Consider the following 21,323-nt stretch of genomic DNA (forward strand, 5'->3'; position numbering starts at 1 on the left):
TTAGAGGCTCCCCAAGCCAAATCGGGGGATCGGTTTATATGGGGGCTATATATAATTATGGACCTAAGTGAACCAATTTTTGCATGGTTGTTAGAAACCATATACTGACACCATGTACCAAATCTCCGCCGCATCGGATGAAAATTGTTGCTCTTAGAGGCTCCGCAAGCCAAATCGGGGGATCGGTTTATATGGGGGCTATATATAATTATGGACCGATGTGGACCAATTTTTGCACGGTTGTTAGAGACCATATACTAACACCATGTACAATATTTCAGCCGGATCGGATGAAATTTGCTTCTCTTAGAGGCTCCACAAGCCAAATCTGGGGATCGGTTTATATGGGGGCTATATATAATTATGGACCTAAGTGAACCAATTTTTGCATGGTTGTTAGAGACCATATACTAACACCATGTACCAAATCTCCGCCGCATCGGATGAAAATTGTTGCTCTTAGAGGCTCCGCAAGCCAAATCTGGGGAACGGTTTATATGGGGGTTATATATAGTTTTGGACCGATGTGGACCAATTTTTGCATGATTGTTAGAGACCATATACCAACACCATGTACCAAATTTCAGCCGGATGGAATGAAATTTGCTTCTCTTTTAGGCTCCGCAAGCCAAATCTGGGGATCGGTTTATATGGGGGCTATATATAATTATGGACCTATGTGGAGCAATTTTTGCATCGTTGTTAGAGACCATATACCAAAATCATGTACCAAATTTCAGCCGGATCGGATGAAATATGCTTCTCTTAGAGGCTCCACAAGCCAAATCTGGGGATCGGTTTATATGGGGGCTATATATAATTAAGGACCGATATGGACCAATTTTTGCATGGTTGTTAGAGACCATATACCAACACCATATACCAAATTTCAGCCGGATCGGATGAAATATGCTTCTGTTAGAGGCCTCGCAAGCCAAATTTGGGGGTCCGTTTATATGGGGGCTATACGTAAAAGTGGACCGATATGGCCCATTTGCAATACCATCCGACCTACATCAATAACAACTACTTGTGCCAAGTTTCAAGTCGATAGCTTCTTTCGTTCGGAAGTTAGCGTGATTTCAACAGACGGACGGACATGCTCAGATCGACTCAGAATTTCACCACGACCCAGAATATATATACTTTATGGGGTCTTAGAGCAATATTTCGATGTGTTACCCTCCTATGGTGGAGGGTATAAAAATATATTAATGGTTTATTTGGTAAAATTTTGAAATTCATATCCAAAACTCTGCAACAGCTATTGAAATGGTGGACATCCACCCTATGACAAGTCAAACGCATCTGGGTCAATTTCGCACCACCAATAAAAACATTTTCAGCCCAAAAGAACTTCTTGTGTAATGTAAATTACGCCCGTCTCTAATAGAGCATTTTATGATGTGCATTAATGACTTAGAAAGGACTTCCAATTTTTTTAGTAGATATTTTTGTATATCTTGTTGGCGAAAACATTCATTACGGGTCTCACTTATCTGTCTCATAGGCCTGTAATGAAATACACGCACAAAATTTAAAAAGGTGCCATTTTTTACATTCAGGAGTGCTATGGTTTTGCATGATTCAATCCCAGTTTTCGACGCACACCAAAAAGTTGTTCAGCGGTTGTTTATGTTGGTGGAATTTCTGAGCTTCAAAAGTACGAACACGCCGCACAGTGGGGTTTTTAATGTCAAAAGCGGGAATTAATTCGAAGTAGCTTTGCAGACAACTTTTTCATCTATGCTTTCAAAAGAGTTTATTGTTTTAGCAAAAATAAACTTGTTTACTTAATTTGGCTTTATTCACAACTATTTGTCGACATATTTCTCGAAATCCTCTAATTTAAAGACTTACGAGCGAAACTAAATTTCAAATAATAACACAAGTCGCATATAAAAACAAAAAACACAAAAATAATCTTATTAGTCTGAGGATGAAGGTTCCATTATTATTTTTTTAATTATCGCTTTAGAAAACACTCAAAACTAATTTTTAAGACACCAATAATTTACATTTATATCGCACGCAAGGAAAACGTAAAATAACTCCAACTTCAAACATATATAGTGACACAACGGTACTTGTCAAAGACACAATTTTTGAGCTAGTGATGTGGAATTTTGTGTACTTTTACCGACTATAAAAATTTTTTCGGTTCTCCTAAATTTCATTTTTCAATTAATTCCCATTTTTGGTATCAAAAACCGCAATGTGCGTCGCCAAAAAAGTTGTGAATATTTCATATTTTAGAATCAATTCTCTTTTGTTCCATATAAGACCACCTTTTGTCTGCCGGCGTTTTTTTTTTTAATTCCGTGCAATTGTATCCTACAGAACATCGTACTTCCATAATTTGTTGTCTAACATGATCGATTTTTTCACAAGTTTTAAATATCGACTTTTGTAAAAGTTGACCATTCGACTTTTTCCAAATTTTAATTAACAATTTTAAAAAGTCGATTATTTTAAATTTTTTTCCAAATTCAAAATTAAAAGTTAATATACCACCATAGGATGGGTGTATATTAACTTTGTCATTCCGTTTGTAACACATCGAAATAAAGTATATGGGTCGTGGTGAAATTCTGAGTCGATCTGAGCATGTCCGTCCGTCCGTCTGTTGAAATCACGCTAACTTCCGAACGAAACAAGCTATCGACTTGAAACTTGGCACAAGTAGTTGCTATTGCTGTAGGTCGGATGGTATTGCTAATGGGCCATATCGGTCCACTTTTACGTATAGCGGACCCCCAAATTTGGCTTGCGGTGCCTCTAAGAGAAGAACATTTCATCCGATCCCGCTGAAATTTGGTACATGGTGTTAGTATATGGTCTCTAACAACCATATAAAAATTGGTCCACATCGGTCCATAACTATATATAGCCCCCATATAAACCGATCCCCCGATTTGACCTCCGGAGCCTCTAAGAGAAGCAAATTTCATCCGATCCGGCTGAAATTTGGTACATGGTGTTAGTATATGGTTTCTAAAACACGTGCAAAAATTGGTCCACATCGGTCCATAATTATATATAGCCCCCATATAAACCGATCCCCCGATTTGGCTTGCGGAGTCTCTAAGAGAAGCAAATTTCATCCGATCCGGCTGAAATTTGGTACATGGTGTTGGTATATGTTCTCTAATGAACATGCAAAAATTGGTTCAAATCGGCCCATAATTATATATAGCCCCCCTGTAAACCGTTCCCCAGATTTGATCTCCGGAGCCTCTTAGAGGAGCAAAAGTCATCCGATCCGATTGAAATTTGGTACGTGGTATATTGTCTCTAACATCCATGCCAAAATTGGTCCATATCGGTCTATAATTATGTATAGCCCCCATATAAGCCGATCCCCAGATTTGACCTCCGGAGCCTCATGGATGTGCAAAATTCATCCGATCCGAGTGAAATGTGTGAAATTATGACCATAAAAAGGTGTGCCAAAAATGGTGAGTATCGGTCCATGTTTTGGTATAGCCCCCATATAGACCGATCTCCCGATTTTACTTCTTGGGCTTATAGAAACCGCAGTTTTTAATTAATTTACCTGAAATTGGAAATCTAGAGGTATTGTAGCACCACAAATACGTGTGCCAAACATGGTGAGTATCGGTCCATGTTTTGGTATAGCCTCCATATAGACCGATCTCCCGATTTTATTTCTTGAGCTTATAGAAACCGCAGTTTTTATTCAATTTACCTGAAAGTGGAAATCTAGAGGTATTGTAGGACCACAAATACGTGTGCCAAAAATTGTGGGTATTGGTCCATGTTTTGGTATGGTCCCCATATAAAACGACCTCCCGATTTGGGGTCTTGGGTTTATAGAAACCGTAGTTTTTATCCAATTTGTATGAAATTGGAAATCTAGAGATATTTTCGGGTCATAAAGAGGTGTGCCGAAAGCGGTGAGTATCGGTCCATATTTTAGTATAGCCCCCATAAGAACGATCTCCCGATTTAACTTTTACTTCTACAGATTTAAGATTTCAAATCAAGACGTTATTTTATAATTTTCTTGCACACTTACAAGAGATGTTAATGGTTTCTCTAAAACTCAAACAAAAATGGTTCTTATAAATCCAGAATCTGATATAGTCCTCATAGGTGAAATCTTTAAATTTATCTTCGGGAAGTGTCCTCAAGTCCTCAAGCCCTCCTGAAATTTCAAAGGAAACCCTAATATTTGGTTCATGGTGGTGGGTATTTAAGATTCGGCCCGGCCGAACTTACTGCTGTATATACTTGTTTTGTTTAATATATCCCCCGTATGGACTAACTTACAATTTAGAAGACGGTGTTAAGGATTTTTTAATATAGTGTTACCGCAACCCAAGTAATTCGATTGTGGATGACAGTCTTTAGTATAAGTTTCTACGCAATCCATGGTGGAGGGTACATAAGATTCGGCCTGGCCGAACTTACGGCCGTATATACTTGTTTGTATTTAACATTCAGGAGTACAATAGTTTTGCATGATACAATCCCAGTTTTGGACACACACCAAAAAAAATTTCAGTGGTTGTTTATGTTGGTAACAATTTCTGAGTGTTTCAAAGCTGCAAAAGTACGAACACGCCGTTTGGACTCGGCTATAAAAAGGAAGTCCCGTGCCATTGAGCTAAAAATTAAGACAGGCACCACACAACTTTGCAGTCCGATTTATTCCCAGGCTCACTAAGACTATTCAGTCCACCCATGATAATAGAGAAGAAGTCCACCACATATGGTACCATGATCATAGCATAGAAAAAAGATCATAGTTTTGGGTCCGGTATCTCTCAGAATGTTATGAATTAACAATAACTTTGGAATGACACTGTCATTTGGGCGAAAATACAATTAGGGAAAAAGTAGTGCAACACCAAGGCAACATATTTTTGTGAAACGAAAACGCCCTAAGTCACCCTATCACACCTAACATAAAGGACTCCTTTTATACCTAACCTAACCTAACCCAGGATAGATGTTACCAATTCAAATGACCATATTAATTTTTATTATTTATGACAAAACCATGTGTACATTCATTCCCTTTTGCTCCATATAAGACCACCTTTTGTCTGCCGGGAGACAAAATAGTATGATTTCGCACAAGAGCACAAATGCTCTTGGTAAGTAGTGTATCCCTCAACCACTTACCCAGTATTTCAAAAACACTAAAACACCAATGAAACATTTTAATTTCTGTCAGGGCTCGAACCCGAGATATGATGCGAAATGTCAGATGAATGTTCTACAGCAAACACATGTATAAATTGTGTAGGGTAAGCGGAATTATTTATTGGTAGTAGCTCATTATTTTCAAGCATATGCTTCGGGTAATGACACAAGATATGATGCGAAATGTCAGGTGAATGTTCTACAGCAATACACATGCATAAATTGTGTAGGGTAAGCGGAATCATTTATTGGTTAGGTTAGGTTAGGTGGCAGCCCGATGTATCAGGCTCACTTAGACTATTCAGTCCCATGTGATACCACATTGGTGAACTTCTCTCTTATCACTGAGTGCTGCCCGATTCCATGTTAAGCTCAATGACAAGGGACCTCCTTTTTATAGCCGAGTACGAACGGCGTTCCACATTGCAGTGAAACCACTTAGAGAAGCTTTGAAACCCTCAGATATGTCACCAGCATTACTGAGGTGGGATAATCCACCGCTGAAAAACTTTTTGGTGTTCGGTCGAAGCAAGAATCGAACACACGACCTTGTGTATGCAAGGCTGGCATGCTAACCATTGCACCACGGTGGCTCCCATCGTTTATTGGTAGTAACTCATTATGTTCTAGCATATGGTAATGCTTCGGGTAATGACACAAGATCTTTTGCAATTTCAGATTTTTACTTCAACTTCCACAGATTAAACCGAAATTTAAATTTTTGTTTAGACTTTAACGATTTGCATTAAAACTATCTCGGAAGTATTTCAAAATCATGATTTAAACACAATTTCAAACTGAAATATATACAAATTATTTCAAAATATAAGGAACATCGAAATTTAACGATAAAATAATACAAAAAATAAAAATCTTAAAAATAGCTATTGTTGAACAAAAAAATGTATTTAAATGTATTTAAAAAATGTATTTAATCGTTATTCAACTCCTGTAATTTTTTTGTAAAAAACAAACTCCAAAAAAATATAAAGCGAATGCAATTAAATATTTATTCTATTTGTATAATTTCCAATATAAACGCATTTTTCTGTTTTTGTTATTATCATTATTAGTCACTCATTCATTGATTAATCATTCCACATGCAATAGTTTTTATGTTATTCTCATATTTAGTTTTAGTTGTATTTAGAAATTTATCCTTTGTCCTTAGTGGGATAAATCAAGTTTCGAAACAAAAACGAATTTGCGTTTATATTCCCATGTTAAATAATAATAAAAATTCATTATAATTATTAACAAAATCTATATGTGATGGAGATTCTAATTTGAACTAAATTATAAATGTTAATTTTATATAAATAAAAACAAAGAGAACAACAACAACAACAACATAGGCTAAAGCTTTTTGAGAATTGTTATGAAAAGTAAAACAAAACCACATTAATTGTATAAGAGAAAGACAAAACCAAAAAAAGAACTCACAGACACACTAGCAGAGAATAGAATTGTTTAAATTGGAATTAAGTGAAAATAAAAAAATAAAAAAAATAATAAAAACTTTAGATTTTACATAGGTCATCTCTTTCCAAACAGACACACCCCCCTTAATGTCTTTATTTTGTAAAAATAATGACCAGGTAATTGTTATGGTAAGTCGATCGACGATTCTAGTTTGTGGTAACGATGTTGGCAGTTGTGATTTTATTCACTCTCAAAAAAAATATTGAAAAATTGAACAATTTTTTATTAACGAAATTAATAGATACAATGAATTTTTTATGGGATATTACTTCTTTCACGAAAATGATAATATCAATCACAAAATTAATTAGATTGCTTTATTTAAAAAACAAGTAAGGAAAGTCTAAAGTCGGGCGGGGCCGACTATATTATACCCTGCACCACTTTGTAGATCTAAATTTTCGATACCATATCACATCCGTCAAATGTTTTGTGTGCTATATATAAAGGTTTGTCCCAAATACATACATTGAAATATCACTCGATCTGGACAGAATTTGATAGACTTCTACAAAATCCATAGACTCAAAATTTAAGTCGGCTAATGAACTAGGGTGGAACACAATATTAGTAAAAAATATGGAAAATATTTAAATCTGAAGCAATTTTAAGGAAACTTCGCAAAAGTTTATTTATGATTTATCGCTGGATATATATGTATCAGAAGTTTAGGAAAATTAGAGTCATTTTTACAACTTTTCGACTAAGCAGTGGCAATTTTACAAGGACAATGTTGGTATTTTGACCATTTTTGTCGAAATCAGAAAAACATATATATGGAAGCTATATCTAAATCTGAATCAATTTCAACCAACTTTCGCACGCATAGCTACAATACCAAAAAAAAAAAAAAACTTCAAACCAAAGATGCAAACTCCTCCAAATAAGTCTTAGTATAAATTTGAAGCGTTTTTATCTTATTTTGTACATTAAGAAATACAATTTTGACAAAATTTTTTATTAAAAAAAATTTACAAAATTTTCTTTAGAAATAAAATTTTGTCATTTCTATAGAAATACAATTTGGACAAAATTTCCTATAGAAATAAACTCTCGGCAAAATTTTCTATAGAAATAAAATTTTGACAAAATTTTGCATAGAAAAAAAATTTTGACAAAATTTCCTATAGAAATACAATTTTAACAAAATTTTCTATAGAAATAAAATTTTGACAAAAATTTCCATAGAAATAAATTGTTGACAAAAAATTCTATAGAAATAAAATGTTGACGAAATTTTCTACAGAAATAAAATGTTGACAAAAATTGTTATAGAAATAAATTTTTGACAAAATATTCTATAGAAATACAATTATATCCAATTAAAAATATAATTGCAAATCAGAACAGCACCAGATTTTTATACCCTCCACCACTGGAGGGGGGGGTATATTAACTTTGTCATTCCGTTTGTAAGACATCGAAATATTGCTCTAAGACCCCATAACGTATATATATATTCTGGGTCGTGTTGAAATTCTAAGTCGATTTGACCATGTCCGTCCGTCCGTCTGTTGAAATCACGCTAACTTCCGAACGAAACAAGCTATCGACTTTAAACTTGGTGCAAGTAGTTGCCATTGATGTAGGTCGGATGGTATTGAAAATGGGCCATATCGGTCTACTTTTACATATGGTCTCTAACAACTGTGCAAAAATTGGTCCACATTGGTTCATAATTATATATAGCCCCCATATAAACGGATCCCCAGATTTGACCTCCGGAGCCTCGTGGAACAGCAAAATTGATCCGATTCGGTTGAAATTTGGTACGTGGTATAGTATATTGTCTCTAACAACCATGCAGGAATTGGTCCATATCGGTCTACAATTATATATAGCCCTCATATAAACCGATCCCCAGATTTGACTTCCGGTGCCTTTTGGAGAAGCAAAATTCATCCGATCTGATTGAAATTTAGTACATGGTTTTAGTCTCTAACAACCATGCAGGTATTGATCTATAGTTATATATAGCCGATCCCCAATCACACAAAAATTGGTCCATATCTGTTCATATTCATAGTTGCCACTCGAGCCAAAATTAATCCACCAAAATATTATTTCTATAGAAAATGTTGTCAAAATTTTATTACTATAGAAAATTTTGTCAAAATTTTATTTATATAGAACATTTTTTCAAAGTTTTATTTCTATAGAAAATTTTGTCAAAATTTTATTTCTATAGAAAATTTTGTCAAAATTTTATTTCTATAGAAAATTTTGTCAAAATTTTATTTCTATAGAAAATTTTGTCAAAATTTTATTTCTATAGAAAATTTTATCAAACTGAATTATTTATCGGCCATTTTTTATACCCTGCGCCACACTGTGGAACAGGGTATTATAAGTTAGTGCATATGTTTGTAACACCCAGAAGGAGGCGAGATAAACACATGGTGTCTTTGGCAATAATGCTCAGGGTGGTTCCCTGAGTCGATATAACCATGTCCGTCTGTCCGTCCGTCTGTCTGTCAACACATTCAGATTCAGATTTAGATATAGCTCCCATATATATCTTTCGCTCGATATGCACTTATATGGACCCAGAAGCCAGAGTTTTATCCCGATTAGCTTTAAATTTTGCACTTTGCTTACAATTAGTAGCGTAGCCAAAATTTGATTGAAATCGGTTCAGATTTAGATATAGCTCCCATATATATCTTTCGCCCGATATGGACTAATAGGGTCCTAGCAGCCAGAGTTTTGGCCCAATTTGGTTGGAATTTTGCACTAGGAGTACAATTAATAGTGTAGTCAAGTGTGCCAAATTTTATTGAAATCGGTTCAGATTTAGATATAGCTCACATATATAGCTTTCGCCCGATTTACACTCATATGACCAGAGAGGCCAATTTTTTACTCCGATTTCGTTGAAATTTTGCACTGGGTGTTAAATTAGCTTTGTTGCTATGCGTGTCAAATTTGATTGAAATCGGTTCAAATTTAGATATAGCTCTCATATATATTTTATTCTGACTTCGACAAAAATGGTCAAAATACCAACATTTTCCTTGTAAAATCGCCTCTGCTTAGTCGAAAAGTTGTAAAACTGGCTGTAATTTTCCTTAACTTCAAATACATAAACATGTTTATATATAGAGCGATAAATCATAAGTAAACTTTTGCGTAGTTTCCTTAATATTGCTTCAGATTTAAATCTTTGCATTAGCCGACTTAAATTTTGAGTCTATAGAATTTGTAAAAGTCTATCAACTTCTGTCCAGATCGAGTGCTATTTAAATGTATGTATGTGGGACAAACCTTTAAATATAGTAGCCAACATATTTGACGGATGTGCTATGGTATCGAAAATTTATATCTACTAAGTGGTGCAGGGTATAATATAGACTTTAGACTTTCCTTACTTGTTTTAGTTTAATATATACCACGTATGGACTAACTTACAATTTAGAAGACGGTGTTAGGATGCTTTAAGATACCTTGCTATCAGCAAGTGTTACCGCAACCCATGTAATTCGATTGTGGATCACAGTCTTTACTAGAAGCTTCAACCTGGCCGAACTTACGGCCGTATATACTTGTTTTTTATACCCTCCATCATAGGATGGGGAGTATATTAACTTTGTCATTCCGTTTGTAACACATCGAAATATTGCTCTAAGACCCCATAAAGTATATATATTCTGGGTCGTGGTGAAATTCTGAGTCGATCTAAGCATGTCCGTCCGTCCGTCCGTCTGTTGAAATCACGCTAACTTCCGAACGAAACAAGCTATCGACTTGAAACTTGGCACAAGTAGTTGTTATCGATGTAGGTCGGATGGTATTGAAAATGGGCCATATCGGTCCACTTTTACGTATAGCCCCCATATAAAGGGACCCTCAGATTTGGCTTGTGGAGCCTCTAACAGAAGCATATTTCATCCGATCCGGCTGAAATTTGGTACATGGTGCTAGTATATGGTCTCTAACAACCATGCAAAAATTGGTCCACATCGGTCCATAATTATATATAGCCCCCATATAAACCGATCCCCAGATTTGGCTTGCGGAGCCTAAAAGAGAAGCAAATTGGTACATAGTGTTAGTATATGGTATCTAACAACCATGCAAAAATTGGTCCACATCGGTCCATAATTATATATAGCCCCCATATAAACCGATCCCCAGATTTGGCTTGCGGAGCCTCAAAGAGAAGAAAATTTCATCCGATCCGGCTGAAATTTGCTACATGATGTTGGTATATGGTCTCTAACAACCATGCAAAAATTGGTCCACATCGGTCCATAATTATATATAGCCCCCATATAAACCGATCCCCAGATTTGGCTTGCGGAGCCTAAGAGAGAAGCAAATTTCATCCGATCCGGCTGAAATTTGGTACATAGTGTTAGTATATGGTCTCTAACAACCATGCAAAAATTGGCCCACATCGGTCCATAATTATATATAGCCCCCATATAAACCGATCCCCAGATTTGGCTTGCGGAGCCTCAAAGAGAAGAAAATTTCATCCGATCCGGCTGAAATTTGGTACATGATGTTGGTATATGGTCTCTAACAACCATGCAAAAATTGGTCCATATCGGTCCTTAATTATATATAGCCCCCATATAAACCGATCCCCAGATTTGGCTTGTGGAGCCTCTAAGAGAAGCATATTTCATCCCATCCGCCTGAAATTTGGTACATGGTGTTGGTATATGGTCTCTAACAATCGTGCAAAAATTGGTCCACATCGGTCCATAATTATATATAGCGCCCATATAAACCGATCCCCAGATTTGGCTTGCGATCCCCAGATATACCACGTATGGACTTACATACAATTTAGAAGATGGTGTTAGGAGGTTTGTGGATGGCAGTGTTTAGAAGATGTTTCTACGCATTCCATGATGGAGGGTACATAAGCTTCGGCCTGGCCGAACTTACGGCCGTATATACTTGTTGTTTTTTTTTTTTCTATTATAAACTTTTTCTGTTGAGAGTAATATTTTCAATTTGTTGTGCAGGTATTGCTGCCGGTATTTAGCGCCACTTATTTTTAATTATATACGAAAACGTAACGCATATAAATTAATTGAGCGCAAATACGACTTTTAAAACTAAATGCATACGAACTAGTAAACCAATTCTTATGAATACATAAAAAAACGGGCTCCATATATAAATACACATGTATAGTTCAAAACAAGTCTACGTTTGTTGTTCACATCGATTATCTAAATATCAAATAATAAAATTATTTCGATATTCGACACAGTATCCAATCAACAGTGTCTCATTCAATACCTAGTGGATCAACATAGATTTTAGTATAGACAAACTCTCATCATCATGAATATTTCCGTAGGAAATACGAGTATCATCTTTGGAGTTATAATTTGCTCCATTTCCTTAGTTGAATCTGTAAAATATCTCTCCGAGAAACGTATGTAATTGACATCAATTGCGGTTTAGCGGCTATAATATATTTACATTTTTTTAGCGAGTTTTTTAAATATATGCCAAGTGAATGATTCTAATTCTGGAACGTGCTTCGCTAAGAACTTGGAGCAATTTTTCGCTCAATGGAAATCGGGTAAGCAATAAAAAAAAACAGATCAATTGTGGAGGTGTTTAAATGTGCAACAGATTTTCGTAAGGGGACTGGCAGCAATGTTTTCAGGAATTCAAGACCATACCTTACGAAATTTTATTTATTGACGTGGTAAACTGATTTATTGTTTACAGAGTGGCTAAACGACTATAGACAGTGTGGCTAATATGAAAGGCAACAATTTAAAGCGCTATAGTTTTTTTTTTTTAATTTTATTGCTTAAAAGCAAAAAATATGGAAAATAACATCAAATTTAAAATCAAATTAGATTTTTTGGAATTTTTCACCTTTGGCACGAATTATGGCCTTCAAACGTAGGACAAATGGATCTGCATGAAAGTGTGTGTGCGATATTTTGGTCCCTTACCGGCGAAGGCCAGTCTTGAGATGATCGACACTTTGGTATTTCTTACACTGAAAAAAAGCATGCCCGGTTCCAAAGATTTTGTCTTTACTTTAACAATATTGGTATTGATTCCGAGCCAAAAAAGCAAAAAATACAACTAAGGATACTTTTAAGACACAATTATCTTTTAAATTTGGGTTTTGTGTACTTGCTTAACAACAACTTTATTTTCCAAATTCAGACTCGACTTTAAGTAGAAATGTTGCTATGTTTCAAGTAAAAAACCCTCTTTAAAATAAAGTGTTCAAAAATATGTCGTATTTTTGAACGATTTTTTGCTTTGTAGTCAAGATGCAAAAAGTCAACAAATTTAAAGACAATTCCATTAGTTTTAAGAATTTTACTGAATTATTAAAGTTGACCTTAGCCCAAAATTATTTTCTTTCATGTTAGACACCCATTTTTAAGTGAAATCACTGAATTATAAGGACAATAGGACTCATTGAAAAATTTATCGGCTTTTGGACAAGGAAAAAAAAACTTTATATTAGAGAAATGTGTCTTCTATGCTAAGCAAGATTTGCATTCGTGTTTTAAGGACATGAAATCTTTGGCCTCACGACAATATTTTTTTCAGTGTAGTGCCAATCTTACTTCTCCAGGCGGAAAAATTCAACGAATTGAGATCCGGAGATTTTGATGACCGTTGTGCGGTAGAAATGAAGCTAGGAACCTCCTTTTTAAGCCATTCTTGATTGATTCGTGCAGGTGCGGAATCCTGTTGCAATGTCCATAGTCTGCTGCCGAAATATTTGTCTGCTCAGGACTTCAATGTTGTATTTAAGACATGTTTCCGATAATTTCGGCATTTATTTTTACGCCAAGGTTAATGAATACGACCGGGAAGCGAGAATCGGCCATTACGGCGGCCCACACCAATACCATCGGCGGTATTTGAGTTCTGTTGGCCAATCGAAGGTATAAATCTTCAGCTGACCTCTTTGGCAAGTAAACCCGATCACTTTGTCCACAAACTCCACTCATGGGAGAAACTCAAATTCGGTAAATGTCCACTTTCGTGCAAGCAAAGCAATCCTTGGCTCATTCCAGTCTAATTTTTTTAGGCGCCGGTGAGCTCTTGCATTTTTATACCCTCCACCATAGGATGGGGAGTATATTAACTTTGTCATTCCGTTTGTAACACATCGAAATATTGCTCTAAGACCCCATAAAGTATATATATTCTGGGTCGTGGTGAAATTCTGAGTCGATCTGAGCATGTCCGTCCGTCCGTCGGTCTGTTGAAATCACGCTAACTTCCGAACGCAACAAGCTATCGACTTGAAACTTGGCACAAGTAGTTTTTATTGATGTAGGTCGGATGGTATTGCAAATGGGCCATATCGATCCACTTTTACGTATAGCCCTCATATAAACGGACCCCCAAATTTGGCTTGCGAGGCCTCTAAGAGAAGCAAATTTCATCCGATCCGGCTGAAATTTTGTACATGGTGTTAGTATATGGTCTCTAACATCCATGCAAAAATTGGTCCACATCGGTCCATAATTATATATAGCCCCCATATAAACCGATCCCCCGATTTGGCTTGCGAGGCCTCTAAGAGAAGCAAATTTCATCCGATCCGGATAAAATTTGGTACATGGTGTTAGTATATGGTCTCTAACAACCATGCAGAAATTGGTCCACATCGGTCCATAATTATATATAGCCCCCATATAAACCGATCACCAGATTTTACCTCCGGAGCCTCTTGGAAGACCAAAATTCATCTGATTCAGTTGAAATTTGGTACGTGGTGTTAATATATGGCCTCAAACTCCCACACAAAAATTGGTCGAAATCGGTCCATAATTTTATATAGGCGCCATATAAACCGATCCCCAGATTTGACCTCCAGAGCCCCTTGGAAGAGCTAAATTCTTTCCATTCGGTTGAAATTTGGTACGTGATGTTAGTATATGGTATCCAACAACCATGCAGGAATTGGTTCCTATCAGCCCATAATAATATATAGCTCCCATATAAACCGATCCCCAGATTTGACCTCCGGTGCCTTTTGGAGAAGCAAAATTCATCCGATCTGCTTGAAATTTGGTACGTGGTGATCGTATATGATATTTAACAACCATGCCAAAGTGGTCCATATCAGTCCATAATCATATATAGCCTCATATAAACCGATCCCGAGATTTGGTTTTGGAGCCTCTTGGAGGAGCAAATTTCATCCGAGTGAGTTGAAATTTGGTACATTGTGCTAGTATATGGTCGTTAACAACCATGCCTAACTAGGTCCATATCGGTATATAGTTATATATATCCCTCAGATAAATCGATTGTGGATGACAGTCTTTCTTAGAAGTTTCTACGCAATCCATGGCCTGGCCGAACTTACGGCCGTATATACTTGTTTTTTTTTTTTTTTTTTTTTTTAATTTCAATGGCTTTAGTCCATTTTTCAACATTTGTTGCATCCATTCTAGCGATATGTTCTGCTCACGAACAAAATTTCTACCACTTCGGCGTGGACTACGATCAAATCTGGCATTCAGTTTTCGGAGAATTTTGGTGTTGTTGCATTTTTTGTCCACGTTTTGGAAGCACTGCCAGTATTACGGTATGAAAAACATTTATTCCAAAACTTGAATTCCACCACGAATAACTTGATGTCTGAATGCAAAAGATGAAAATGCTATTGTATTCTTGTAAACAATAAATTGAACTATCACTGGAATAATTCTGCCAACTGTCAGCCAAGCGGTTATGAAAAAATAACAGCTCGAAGTTGGTTGTAATACATATTAGTCAGTCTGTAGACAATTCTCGAACTTGTAGAAAACAAAATCTGAAGTCTCTAGTGTGATTATGAAAGGAAATTTATATTTCGAGGCCTTTATATCTTCAAACAAGGAAACATAGAGAATAAGACTAAGGGAGGTCCCTTGACCTTGACGCCATTTTATGCGATTCATCTTAAATTTTAAATCTAGTATATCGGCCTATCAGTTCAATTGCATGAGATACAACATTACCCATTTATAATTTAAATTAAGTTTAATCTAATTAAATTAATTCAATACATTCATTCCTAGGTATACCCGGTTTGAAGTCAGTTCGTTCACTTGATCCCATCCATGTGAAACGTTTGAGAATTGAACAAGGTGGCGATGGTCCATTTGTGGTCAATATTGAGTTACAAAATGCAGATATATCTGGTTTATCTAAAAGTATTTTCACCGATAATGGGTAGGTAAATTATATATATAGATTTTTGAAATATTATAACATTACAAGCTTTCGGGTTTCTTCTTCTTAGTTCCGATGTAAGCAAATTGAAAATGAAATTCAAAGTGGACATACCCTCATTTAAAGTGACAGGTGATTACAATCTTCAGGGGAGAGCTTTACAATTGGCATTGAATGGTAGTGGAAAGGCCACGATAACCGTAGGTAAGTACTGAGAGGCCAACAACTATATATTTAGGGCCAAATATGTGGCCTAGGCGAAACTTAAAAAACCATCATCTGATCAAAAAAGAATATTTTCAATACTGGTTATTAACCAGTATTTAGAAAAAAACAAGTAAGGAAAGTCTAAAGTCGGGCGGGGCCGACTATATTATACCCTGCACCACTTTGTAGATCTAAATATTCGATACCATATCACATTAGTCAATTGTGTTGGGTGCTATATATAAAGGTTTGTCCCAAATACATACATTTAAATATCACTCGATTTGGACAGAATTTGATAGACTTTTACAAAATCTATAGACTCAAAATTTAAGTTGACTAACAATTTTAGGGTGGAACACAATTAAAAAAAAAATATGGGAAACATTTAAATCTGAAGCAATTTTAAGGAAACTTCACAAAAGTTTATTTATGATTTATCGTTCGATATATATGTATTAGAAGTTTAGGAAAATTAGAGTCATTTTTACAACTTTTAGACTAAGCAGTGGCGATTTAACAAGGAAAATGTTGGTATTTTGACCATTTTTGTCGAAATCAGAAAAACATATATATGGGAGCTATCTGAACCGATTTCAATCAAATTTGGCACACATGACTATACTACCAATTGTACTCCTTGTTCAAAATTTCAAGCTAATCGGGATAAAACTCTGGCTTCTGGATCCATAAAAGTGCATATCGGGCGAAAGATATATATGGGAGCTATATCTAAATCTGAATCGATTTCAACCAAATTTGGCGCGCATAGCTACAGTGCTAAATCTACCCCAAATTGGGCCAAAATTCTGGCTTTTAGGATCATATTAGTCCATATCGGGCGAAAGATATATATGGGAGCTATATCTAAATCTGAACCGATTTCAATCAAATTTGGCACATTGACTATACTACTAATTGTACTCCTAGTGCAAAATTTCAACCAAATTCGGCCAAAAATCTGGCTTCTGGGGCCATGTAAGTCCATATCGGGCGAAAGATATATATGGGAGCTATATATAAATCTGACCCGATTTCAATCAAATTTTGCACACTTAACTATACGACTAAGTGTTATGTTCGCACAAAATTTCAAGCAAATCGGTATAAAACTGTGGCTGCTGGGTCCATATTAGTGCATATCGGGCGAAAGATATATATGGGAGCTATATCTAAATCTGAACCAATTTCTTCCAAAATCAATAGGGTTCTATTCTGACCCAAATTAGAAACATGTGCCAAATATGAAGACGATTGGAATTAAATTGCGACCTAGACTTTGATCACAAAAATGTGTTCACAGACAGACAGACGGACGGACGGACATGGTTATATCGACTCAGGGACCTACCCTGAGCATTATTGCCAAAGACACCATGTGTCTATCTCGTCTCCTTCTGGGTGTTACAAACATATGCCCTAACTTATAATACCCTGTTCCACAGTGTGGCTCAGGGTATAAATATACGTTGTGTAAGAGTTCATCTATGTTATGAAAAATTTGCTAAATTATTAAAAAAAAAGTTCAAATTCATATTTTATTATACCCTCCACCATAGGATGGGGGTATATTAGCTTTGTCATTCCGTTTGTAGCACATCGAAATATTGCTCTAAGACCCCATAAAGTATATATATTCTGGGTTGTGGTGAAATTCTGTTGTTATTGATGCAGGTTGGATGGTATTGCAAATGGGCCATATCGGTCCACTTTTACGTATAGTCCCCATATAAACGGACCCCAAATTTGGCTTGGCGACCCTCTAAGAGAAGCAAATTTAATTCGATCCGGTTGAAATTTGGTACATGGTGTTAGTATACGGTCTCTAACAACCATGCAAAAATTGGTCCATATCGGTACATAATTATGTATAGCCCCCATATAAACCGATCCCCCGATTTGACCTCCGGAGCCCCTTGGAAGAGCAAAATTCATCCGATTCGGGTGAAATTTGGTACGTGATGTTAGTATATGGTATCCATCATCTATGCAGGAATTGGTTCAAATCAGTCAATAATTATATATAGCCGCCATATAAACCGATCCCCAGATTTGACCTCCGGTGCTTTTTGGTGAAGCAAAATTCATCCGAAATTTCAAATTTGGTACGTGATGGTATTTAGTATATGATATTTAACAGCCATGCCAAAAGTGGTCCATATCAGTCCATAATCATATATAGCCCCCATATAAACCGATCCCGAGATTTGGTTTTGGAGCCTCTTGGAGGACCAAATTTCATCCGAGTCAGTTGAAATTTGGTACATTGTGCTAGTATGTGTCTGTTAACAACCAAGCCTAACTAAGTCCATATCGGTCTATAGTTATATATAGCTCAGATAAATCGATCCCCACTCACACAAAAATTGGTCCATATCAAGTTCATAATTGTATATAGTCCCCATATAAGCGACCCCCATATTTCAATTCTGGCTCTCTATCACGTAAGGACTAACTCACAATTTAGAAAACAATATTAAGATGCTTTAAGATACCACAACCCAAGTAATTCGATTGTGGATGACAGTCTTTAGTACAAGTTTGTATGCAATCCATGGTGGAGGGCCGAACTTACGGCCGTATATACTTGTTTTTTTTTTTGTGTTTCAATAATTTTAGTTTAGTCTCATTTATAAACTGAAACAAATAAATTTTGGCAAAATATAAAGCTTTTTTCTTCAGATTTAGATGCATCGCCTATAGATATACACCATATATTTTTCGTATATATATGAGTACACTCTAAAGCACTTATGATAGTCTCAGCAACTGATGGAAGATCAATTTGCTATCTAAACTAAAGGGTGATTCTTTTGAGGTTAGGATTTTCATGCATTAGTATTTGACAGATCACGTGGGATTTCAGACATGGTGTCAAAGAGAAAGATGCTCAGTATGCTTTGACATTTCATCATGAATAGCCGAACGATCTGCCACAACGTCGAATTTTCAGTGAATGGGCCCTAGAAAAGTTGGCAGAAAATCCGCTTTTTTATCGACAAATTTTGTTCAGCGATGAGGCTCATTTCTGGTTGAATGGCTACGTAAATAAGCAAAATTGCCGCATTTGGAGTGAAGAGCAACCAGAAGCCGTTCAAGAACTGCCCATGCATCCCGAAAAATGCACTGTTTGGTGTGGTTTGTACGCTGGTGGAATCATTGGACCGTATTTTTTCAAAGATGCTGTTGGACGCAACGTTACGGTGAATGGCGATCGCTATCGTTCGATGCTAACAAACTTTTTGTTGCCAAAAATGGAAGAATTGAACTTGGTTGACATGTGGTTTCAACAAGATGGCGCTACATGCCACACAGCTCGCGATTCTATGGCCATTTTGAGGGAAAACTTCGGAGAACAATTCATCTCAAGAAATGGACCGGTAAGTTGGCCACCAAGATCATGCGATTTGACGCCTTTAGACTATTTTTTGTGGGGCTACGTCAAGTCTAAAGTCTACAGAAATAAGCCAGCAACTATTCCAGCTTTGGAAGACAACATTTCCGAAGAAATTCGGGCTATTCCGGCCGAAATGCTCGAAAAAGTTGCCCAAAATTGGACTTTCCGAATGGACCACCTAAGACGCAGCCGCGGTCAACATTTAAATGAAATTATCTTCAAAAAGTAAATGTCATGGACCAATCTAACGTTTCAAATAAAGAACCGATGAGATTTTGCAAATTTTATGCGTTTTTTTTAAAAAAAAGTTATCAAGCTCTTAACAAATCACCCTTTATATTCGAAATTTTCGTATTTTTGTTTTTCTTGCGTTAGTGTTCTGTTTTCCTAGGATTTTTTTTTATTATACCGCCCACTTTTCGAGCTTATAATTACATAGTCTACCATTTTCATTATTAATTGTGTATGTGTGTTTTTTTTTTCAATTCTAGAAAAGGCTGTAGCAACTCTTACATTTCAATTTGTAAAACGTAAAGAAGGCGATCTGGTTTTTGGTGAATTACAAAATTTTCACTTTCAAATTGACGATGCTGGGCTCTTACAAATTCATTTTGGAAATCTCTTCAATGGTGATAAAGCATTGGAGGACAGTGCTCACGTACTTTTAAATGCTAACTGGCGTAGCTTGTTTGATATTGGACTACCGGGCATAAATCAGGCTGTAGTTGTTATTATGAAAGATTACTTTTTGAAAATATTTAAATATGTACCCATATCATATCTTCTCGATGGAGTAGACGAATAAAAGAAAACAAACAAACAAAATTTGCACGCTTTTTTTGTTTAAAAACAATATTGCTGGTGTAAACAAATACATACTCAAAACAAAGGTTTTGACCTTCACCTAAGTATTTTGGTATTGACTCCGAGCCAAAGATGCGGCGTCTTTAAGATAAAGACATGTTTTAGAAAGTTATCTTTAAAGATTTAAATCTGCACGCAAAGAAAAAACCTTTGGAAAACGTGTACCGAAAACGTTTTTTTATAGTTTTTTTTTTTTTTTTTTTGAATTTCCTTAACAATTTCAAACTGTTATCAACAACATTTTATTTGTTACAAAAGTTTTATTTTTTTAATAAAAAAATAACTTTTGTTCCGAAAACACAGTACAGTTCATTTCGTTTATATCAATTAATGTTCGTTTATATCACACATTTCGAAGTTTCATAGCAAAAATTTAATACAATAGTACGTAATGACGAACATCATTTCGGAATTTTCCAAATATATGTAAAATTGCATTATTTCCGTTTACAAAAAAAAAAAAAAAACTTGGTCGAAGCAGGGATTGAATCCACAATCCTTTGTATGGAATGCGGGCATGCTAACCATAGCTCCACGGTGGCCAACTAAGTGTATGTTAACTGACTGCATTGCTTGTGTGCTGGTAGCTATAGCGATAATTGTCCGTTGATAACAATAACATCTACATAACCCAGTGGATAGTGTGCTGGCTTACAATCTGTAAAGTCCTTGGTTCGATTCTCCGTCCAGGCGAAAGGTAAAATTTAATTGCAATTTACTTGAAGGATATTAGGAATCTTTCTTTTTCTGGTAAGCTCTTTATGTTTGCCGATGATGTTTGTTTATTTTATCCCTATAGGTTTGATGCAACATTGAGAAATAATATAGAGAGAGAGATTCTGCTTTGTTGTTTGAGTTTGCTAGATTAAATCAATTAGTTTTGAATCCTGGAAAAACCAAAATGGTCCGATTTCGTCCGAATTCTACTTCTATTACCCAGGATTTCAAAGTTTTTGTCAATGGAAGCCTGATTCTGGAGGTAAGATCTGTGAAATATTTTGGTGTTTTACTTCAGAGTAACATGTCA

At 35.8% G+C, this 21,323-nt stretch overlaps 1 protein-coding gene across 1 annotated transcript; it reads left to right on the forward strand.

The window, feature by feature from the left end:
- Positions 1-11,837: 11,837 nt before the first annotated feature.
- LOC142233920 (protein takeout-like) lies at positions 11,838-20,257 on the forward strand. Its single transcript, XM_075304980.1, has 5 exons — positions 11,838-12,049; positions 12,107-12,199; positions 15,675-15,828; positions 15,899-16,032; positions 19,924-20,257. Exons 1-5 carry the CDS (start codon positions 11,956-11,958, stop codon positions 20,235-20,237), a joined length of 789 nt encoding a protein of 262 aa, XP_075161095.1. The 5' UTR covers positions 11,838-11,955; the 3' UTR covers positions 20,238-20,257.
- Positions 20,258-21,323: the final 1,066 nt, after the last annotated feature.

Source organism: Haematobia irritans, chromosome 4 (assembly GCF_050003625.1).
Source record: "Haematobia irritans isolate KBUSLIRL chromosome 4, ASM5000362v1, whole genome shotgun sequence".
Lineage (NCBI taxonomy): Eukaryota > Metazoa > Arthropoda > Insecta > Diptera > Muscidae > Haematobia > Haematobia irritans.

Bases quoted from the DNA above. Each gene is read 5' to 3' on its own strand.
- LOC142233920 (XM_075304980.1), top strand. From the start codon at position 11,956: ATGAATATTTCCGTAGGAAATACGAGTATCATCTTTGGAGTTATAATT. The intron at 12,050-12,106 runs GTATGTAATTGA...ACATTTTTTTAG, and splicing joins AAAATATCTCTCCGAGAAAC to CGAGTTTTTTAAATATATGC. The intron at 15,829-15,898 runs GTAGGTAAATTA...TCTTCTTCTTAG, and splicing joins AGTATTTTCACCGATAATGG to TTCCGATGTAAGCAAATTGA.